The sequence below is a fragment of the Carya illinoinensis genome, chromosome 8 (assembly GCF_018687715.1).
Source record: "Carya illinoinensis cultivar Pawnee chromosome 8, C.illinoinensisPawnee_v1, whole genome shotgun sequence".
NCBI lineage: Eukaryota > Viridiplantae > Streptophyta > Magnoliopsida > Fagales > Juglandaceae > Carya > Carya illinoinensis.
The window spans coordinates 35,121,569-35,129,402 of record NC_056759.1 but is presented as its reverse complement, the minus strand read 5'-3'; the positions used below and the strand labels follow the sequence as shown (position 1 = coordinate 35,129,402).

Here is a 7,834-nt window from a genome sequence, read left to right as displayed (position 1 = left end):
TGTTGAGGAGTTCGAGGAGCAGAAAAATTATGCACAAAACTATTTTCATCACAAAATATTTCAATATTTTTATTAACAAACTCTTTTCCCCTATCACTTCGGATACTTGAAATAGTATAGCCCTTTTCATTTTGAATTCTCTTGCATAACTTGGTAAAGGCATTATGTGTCTCATCTTTATGAGCAAGAAAGATGACTCAAGTATATCTAGAGAAATCATCAACAATAACAAATGCATAATATTTTTCTCCTAGACTTGCAACTCTATTTGGTCCAAAAAGATCCATGTGTATCAGTTGCAATGGTCTAGTAGTGGAAATATGTTTCTTGGTTTTAAAAGAAGTTTTTGTTTGTTTACCAAATTGGCATGCATCACAAATTTTGTCTTTAAGAAAAATTGTTTTTGGTAAACCTCTCACAAGATCATTTTTTGAAAGTTTGGAAATAAGTTCCATGTTGGCATAACCTAATCTTCTATGCCATAGCCAACTAGTTTCATTTTGATCTGAAAAGCAAATAGCATCTTGTGAGGTAATTTCTTTAAAATCGATTGTATAAACATTATTGTTTCTAAAAGAAATAAAACAAATATTACAAACATGATCATTCAAAATAATGTACTTATCCATTTTGAAAGTAACTGTAAATCCTTTATCACATAATTGACTTATGCTCAAAAGATTATGTTTTATACTTTCAACAAGTAGAACATCTTCAATTATGAGAGAAGATTCATTACCAATTTTACCTATTCCCACAATCTTCCCTTTCGAATTGTCTCCAAATGTCACGTGTCCTTCTTCTTTAGATCTAAGATCAAAGAACTTAGTCTTGTCTCCCGTCATGTGTCTTGAACATCCACTATCTAAAAACCACTTATTTTTGCTTGTGGATGACTTCATGCATACCTATAAAAACAATTAAAATGATTTTTCTTGGTACCCAAGTTCTTTGGGTCCTTTATTTATTAGTATTAGAAGAAACAAGATTTTTAGGTACCCATATGGCCCTAATAGTCATTGTATGATAAGTATGATAATTATGACCATTTCTTTTACAGAAATTGCAAATAGCATGTGACATATATGATGAACTTGAATGATTATAATAATATCTTTTTTTGACAAAATTATTTTTATGAAAATAATTTTGAATATTGGTCTTTGATGTAGAAGGATTATCAAAGAAATTTTTATAAGATTTGTATTTTTGTTTTGGCATATATCCCAAACCTGCCTTGTCAAAAACACATCTTTGACTACCAAGAAGTTTTTCAAAATTTCTTTTTCCATTCGTAAAGTTTTCAAAAATATTTTCTAAATCGGTTTTCTTTTTATTCAACTCAAGATTTTCATCTTTCAAAATGATACTTTTTTTTCTTAAAATATCAATTTCGTTTGTTAAAGAAGAATTTTTCTTTTTCAAAGCAGTATATTTGATACCCAATTTTTCAAATTCCTCATAAACCTCTTCTAAAACATTTTGTAATTCTTCATATGAAGGATCTTCAATATTAACGAGGTTCGGCCCCACTGCCTACGTCCTCGCCTCAAGCTACCCCTTGAGGATTCCCGAATTCACTATTCAATCTCCTTCAGGTGGAGATAGAAACCTATTACACCTTTGAACAACACCGCTACAAAGGATCCGTGTAGAACACCCTCTACACTTGCAATCACCTTACACGTGGTGATTCAACTATTCCCCGTGTAGAATACTTTCTACACGCACAAGGGTTATACACACCCTTTTTCTGATACAAGAGCTGATAGTAGGTAGGTTATCAGAAAACACTCCTCAATGAGTGAAATAAGAACAATACAGTGCAAACTATATCTCTCAAAATGAACAAGAATTAAGGCTCAATGTTTAGAGAAGAGAGAATGAAAGCTTTGAATGAATGTTGTATGCTCTGGATGTTGTAAATGTGAAGCTCTCAAATGATCTATTTATAGGCATATGAGACTTCATATTCAAATTTAAAAAGATTCACATGTCAAAGACAACATTATTCATTTTTTCAAAAAATTCAAATAAAAGGTTCTTCCTTTTCAATTGTCAAAGACAACATTATTCATTTTTCAAAAATTTCAAACCTAATATTTTACTTTTGGCATATGACAAAAGGAGCACACTTTCATTTTTCAAAAAATCAAACCTAATCTTTTACTTTTTGCATATGACAAAAGGAGCACACTTTACTTTTCAAATTTTTCAAACAAAATCATCTATTTTTTGTATAAGTCTAAAAAAGCGTCAATCACTTTTGAAAATATTCAAATAAAACATGCATATGTGAAAGATGACAATCAATCATCTTTAATATTTTCAAAGTTCAACCCTTTAATCAAGGTATGCACATGTGAAAGATGACAGTCAATCATCTTTCAAAATTTTCAAATTTAATTTTCAAAAAATTCATGCACATGTGGAAAATGTATTTTAATATTTTATGATAAAATATTAATTTTTGAGCCTTAATCCTAATTTGAAATTTTTAAGAGATTTACATATTACTCTATGACTTTAATGTGAACTTGTTCCCTTCTTGCTCATGCTTGGTTCCTTGATGTGCTTGACTCCATTGTGTGGACAACTTGAGCTTGAGACTCTTCATTCTTTGAATTCATTTGTTATCATCAAAATTCATGTGTAGATATATAATTACACAAAACTTGAAACCTTATGTTCAACAGCTCTCAAAGTTTTCCTCAATGACAATTTCAAGATTAAGGACCCTGGATCTCTCAGATTTTTTCTTGGAATTGAGGTGGCAAGATCTTCAAAGGGAATTCATATTTCTCAATGTAAATATGCATTGAAAATCCTTGTAGATTCTGGTACTTTGGGATCCAAACCAGTCAAAATTCCAATGGATCAAAACCTCAAGCTTAGCAAGGACTCGGGTATTGAGTTACAGGATCCCTCTATCTATTGTAGATTAGTTGGAAGGCTTCTATACTTGACAATTACTTGCCCTGATCTCAGTTTTGCTATCCACACACTTAGTCAATTCATGTCCAAGCCAACATGTCAGTTGCTCACAAAGTTTTAAGGTACCTTAAAGCATCTCCTGGTCAAGGCCTTCTTTTAGCTACATGGAAATCTAAAAAGCAAGGAGTAGTTTCAAGGTCCTCAGCAAAGGCCAAGTACAAGTCTATGGCTAGAACCTATGCTGAGATTACTTGGCTCAAATTCCTCCTTGCTGACCTCCAAGTTCCCCATCCACAAGCTACACACCTTTTCTGTGATAATCAAGTAGCCATACACATTGCTGCAAATCAGTTTTTCATAAGTGAACCAAGCATATCGAATTAGATTGTCATCTAATTCGAGATAAGATTATTGATGGAACCATTACTACTTCTCATGTTCCTACTCACCTCCAACTTGCAGACCTTCTCACCAAGGCTCTTCCTTCTACTCTTCTCAACTCTCATTTACTCAAGATGAGAATAGCAAATTTGTATTGTCCCTCTTGTGGGGGGTATTACAGCACTCTGCTCATACTGCTACTACAAGTCATGAAGCTAGAACAGAAGCTACAGGCTGTCTACCTGCCACAGGTTTAACCTGTGACAACAAAGACAATAGACAATAACTCCCTCAAGTCGAATTGTGACAAGACCCAAAAGAGCTTTGAGCTCTGCTACAAAGTCAGATCCGATTCATAGCAATTGGTTCTGGATAAAAGCAGCAGAGCCATGGCATCATCAAGTGCCTTTAGTTGTGAAGGAACATGAAATGTAACCTGACCTTCCATAAAATAAGTATGTAACTTAATAGAACCAAAAACCGCAGCGAGACAGAAAATAGAATAGGAATTGAAGAAATTATGTAATTAAAAATAGATTAAAGAAAACAAACTCACTTCTTCAACAAATTCAAAATCCACAAAAGCGGTCGCAGCTTGAACATTTAGAGATCCTTCCTTCTTCAAAGCTTCCAAACTAGTTAGTGTGTATCCTTTGGGAAGAATGCCCACTAAGTAAGCGATTAAGAAATGGCCAGCTTCATGCTGCACATGAGGTCCATATTGACATAACAAAAAGTTCTAAAACTTATCAGAAGATAGGTAATACTGTAATGAACATACAACACGATAATCTTACAGAACAAAGCAACACTGAACATGTTATGGCCTTTGAAACAAGAACATAGCATGAATGTCATCACCAAATAAATGTAGAATGGTCTCAACATAGTGTTATTGGATAGTTATTTGTATAAAAACATAATGAACAAATGCAATGCACTGCCACACAATGAGAGAGAGGTATCTTACTTGAACAACCCTATTGTGGTACTTCTGACTAAATGTGTGCCCAATTGTATCAAGAACCAAGCTACCAACACCTCCATCAAAAGAGACCTAGAAACAACCAATATTGTTAAGATTCAAGAATTAGTACGTTAAAGACAATTCGACCTTGTCTCCACTGTTAGTGATTTAAGCAACACGGGAGTGTGTAAGTCGGCCAATGAAATAATTTTAAGTGCCTCCAAGAATAACACAACATATTGGTACCCAGCCAAAAACACGCAATTTCAAAATAAAACAAGTCCTTGGCACATAGTTTCAGGAAAGGGTCTTGGGTAGAGAGAGAGAGAGAGAGAACGGAATTACTGAATCCAGTGTCCATAGAAACAGCAGCCCCAGAGAAAAATATAGAACTTGTTGTGGGCTAAAGCCAAGCACATTCCAGGCAGCAAGCCCTCCCAGAGCAACAGCAAGTTGCAGGTTTCTTTCTATTGAACCAAGTGTTGCATCCATCGATGATAAAAGAGACAATGCTTCGATTCCATTCAGCCTCAATTCATCCAATATATAAGGTACCAACATTTTGAATCGTCATCAGGAAGAGCTAAATGAAGACAAACAGATGCATGGCAATGGACAGTTTAGTTTATTTTACATAGACACAGCATTCAAGGAGAAGAAATTAACGCAGTATGTTGCTTCAGCTTAAAGCACTGTCAACATTCATCAGCATCGCCACCACGAAACAGTATCAAGACTAGTAGCACCGTCCACATTCCGCACAATTACTTTTCTTTATAGCCAACTTGTAGCGCCTCGCCCGCCAATCCCCCGAGCGCAAACCCCAAACAACAAAAACAACACAGGATAATACGCAGTTATGGTCAGAAGCCAAATCCCATTACTACAGTTCTGCTGATTGAGTAGCTTGACTACCATTGTGTTTTGCAATCACCATTCTCGAAGGTTTAAAGGCTGGGAAGATAGATGGGAAAAAACTTCCTCGCACGCCATACTCATATAGCACAGTAACTCAAACGGCCTATTCAAGAAAAGATGAAAACGCATAGCAAAAATCACGAGATAGCCAAACAGCTGACGACGAACTTCATCTAGTAAACCTCTCTCAACTACATCAAAACCAATCTCTCTAATGGATATTTTTGTATCCAGTGTCACCCTATAAATACTTGGTTAAGGAAATCTGTTCAGAATTGGTAAAGATACAGACACGGTCTGAAAGTTACAAAAGTCGATAGATTCTTTTCATTGACAAAAAGGTACCATCAAATTTCATATGACAAAAAGAGGAAATTGCAATGCAGATGTACATTACACAATGTGAAACAACTAAGCTAGCCCTAGAACTCCTGAGAAGCAGATCCAATCTCACCCTTCCCTTTCCCAACCTTCTTGGGCAGAAGAGTCTGGTGAATATTAGGTAGTACGCCTCCATTGGCAATGGTAACAGAGCCCAAAAGCTTGCTCAGCTCCTCATCGTTTCTCACTGCAAGTTGGATGTGTCTCGGCACAATTCTGTTCTTCTTGTTGTCTCTCGCCGCGTTACCAGCAAGCTCCAACACCTGAACATACATCAAACGCCATAATTAGACTCGCATCAAAAGTGATAACCCAATTGACTTTAAGAGAAGATCGACCAACGAAGATAAGTCCACAAAGGAGAGTAAAAACCATTTGATTATATAATTTCAAAATCCAATCCCAACAAAAAGCACTAAAACATCAGAACTCAAACAAACCCTAAAATCATACACGAGCATATTTTGGCCCAGCCATCAAAACCAAAAGAAATCAGAACCAAAAAGAAGAAACGGACCTCAGCGGCGAGGTATTCGAGCACGGCCGAGAGGTAGACGGGAGCTCCGGCACCGACACGCTCAGCATACTTGCCAGCCTTGAGAAATCTAGCGATTCTCCCCACCGGGAACTGAAGTCCAGCCTTCTGCGACCTAGACACCGACTTCGAGGCCTTCGGCTTGCCCCTCCCACCCTTGGTCGACCCACCTCCGCCACCTCCACCCGTCGAACTCATCTCTACGCTGATTAATCGAACTCCAAATGGACCTCACGAACCGGAGAAAAGTAGTGCCAAAATAGACCCCAAACCCTACCACTTCCGCTAAATTTTCCCTGTGTGATGTGAGACTTGCAGCGCGTGTGGAAGACGGGGTTGGATTTATATAGACGGTGAAAACACAAGTTGATTGGCTGAGAGGGCACTCACGCGAATCGCCAACGTGGCATCTACTCTTTGAAGATTCGCGGGAATAGCTTTAGGAATCGGATTGTTCGATTTTTCGCGGCTCTTTGGAGTCGGTGGTGACATATTCTGAAACGACGTCGGTCGGTGCTTCAGAGGTAACACCCATCGTTTTTCGTCTTACCAAATAGATGGATTTTAGTCCCTTTTCTTTTAAATGAGAAATCAATGAAGATTATTTAATTTTATTTATTTACACATTAAATAAAATTTGATATGAAAATCTATCACATCAACTAACCAAAAAAATATTTATGTTTTATCTTTTTTATAGCTAATATCTTAAAATAAATTGTATATATACATACCAATTTGTATATAATAGAATTTAGTACTCATGGTAAGTCTTGAAATCCAAAAATGGGTAACAGAAATTAGAGAGCTCATTTCGTATTTAAGCCCAATATAAAAGTCTTCTATAAGTAGGCTCGAATTAAAAGGCCCAACAAGAATCTGCACACTACAAGCCACTTTATTCCAAAAGAAGCAAGTTATATGCACGTACATGACTGTTCCAGTTACATAGAGATGATCTAAGTCAATAAACATAACACAAGATAAACATCACGTTAAGGTAATCTCGTATAGTGTTGATATAGTCTAACAGGAATTCCCTATATATACCAGGTAACTTTAAAAATAAGCAGAGGTTCTGATTTCTAGATTTTTTAGAGATATTATACTGACTTAAATATCGGAGTGTTCTCAAGTAGACCAGGCCGAAATATTTTGCAAGTAAACGATTGCATAGGCATTGGTGAAACACGTCCTTAACATAAATAGTTTAGCTAATGAAAATCTTTTTTTAGCATTTTGCTATTAATTTCTTAAGGTGTTTGGCCAGTAAAGGTAACCTCAAATTAATGTAAATTTGTAGGCAAAAATTGGATAATTATATTCTATAAAAGTTAAAATTATCCTTTTAAGAAATATTGAGTTGAGAGTTCTGCTACATACAGTCACTTTTACGTATTTTTTGCACACTCTATTAATGTGATTGGCCAAATCAGTTATTTTATATTAAAAAAAAAGTTATGCAGCCAATTACATTAATGAAGTATATAAAAGTGATTATATATAGAGTTTTTGTTATCGTCTCCGTTATATTTCAAAAAGAAAATCTCACTCAAAAATTAACGAGAAATGTTTCAGCTACAAAAAAATTTTACAAAAATAAATTCATAAACTAACTGTTTTAATGTCATACATTAGATTTTAAAATTGCTTTTATTGAAAAATAAATCTAATATATCATATAAACTCACGTCAGTTTGTAAGTTTACTTTTGAAAT

At 35.4% G+C, this 7,834-nt stretch overlaps 2 protein-coding genes across 4 annotated transcripts; both read right to left on the bottom strand.

The window, feature by feature from the left end:
* Positions 1-2,570: 2,570 nt before the first annotated feature.
* LOC122317841 lies at positions 2,571-5,192 on the bottom strand. 3 transcript variants are annotated; one of them, XM_043134882.1, is made up of 4 exons: positions 4,628-5,192; positions 4,286-4,372; positions 3,872-4,054; positions 2,585-3,751 (listed from the first exon to the last, which is right to left on the bottom strand). In XM_043134882.1, the coding sequence occupies exons 1-4, from the start codon at positions 4,841-4,843 to the stop codon at positions 3,650-3,652; spliced, it is 588 nt and encodes a 195-aa protein (XP_042990816.1). In that variant the 5' UTR covers positions 4,844-5,192; the 3' UTR covers positions 2,585-3,649. The 3 variants fall into 3 exon arrangements, with proteins under 3 accessions (XP_042990818.1, XP_042990816.1, XP_042990817.1); XM_043134883.1 differs by having other exon boundaries at positions 2,613-3,751; positions 3,872-4,018; XM_043134884.1 differs by lacking the exon at positions 4,286-4,372 and having other exon boundaries at positions 2,571-3,751; positions 3,872-4,018.
* Positions 5,193-5,504: 312 nt separating this feature from the next.
* Positions 5,505-6,419, bottom strand: LOC122317842 (histone H2AX-like). Its single transcript, XM_043134885.1, has 2 exons — positions 6,099-6,419; positions 5,505-5,844 (listed from the first exon to the last, which is right to left on the bottom strand). The coding sequence occupies exons 1-2, from the start codon at positions 6,312-6,314 to the stop codon at positions 5,623-5,625; spliced, it is 438 nt and encodes a 145-aa protein (XP_042990819.1). The 5' UTR covers positions 6,315-6,419; the 3' UTR covers positions 5,505-5,622.
* Positions 6,420-7,834: the final 1,415 nt, after the last annotated feature.

What these genes read in the sequence shown, in the direction of transcription:
- LOC122317842 (XM_043134885.1), bottom strand. Translation starts at nt 6,314, where the DNA reads ATGAGTTCGACGGGTGGAGGTGGCGGAGGTGGGTCGACCAAGGGTGGG. An exon ending in TCGAATACCTCGCCGCTGAG is followed by an intron (nt 5,845 to 6,098) that starts GTCCGTTTCTTC and finishes ATGTATGTTCAG; the next exon opens with GTGTTGGAGCTTGCTGGTAA.
- LOC122317841 (XM_043134882.1), bottom strand. Translation starts at nt 4,843, where the DNA reads ATGTTGGTACCTTATATATTGGATGAATTGAGGCTGAATGGAATCGAA. An exon ending in TTCTATGGACACTGGATTCA is followed by an intron (nt 4,373 to 4,627) that starts GTAATTCCGTTC and finishes GGTTGTTTCTAG; the next exon opens with GTCTCTTTTGATGGAGGTGT. An exon ending in ACCACAATAGGGTTGTTCAA is followed by an intron (nt 4,055 to 4,285) that starts GTAAGATACCTC and finishes GATAAGTTTTAG; the next exon opens with AACTTTTTGTTATGTCAATA.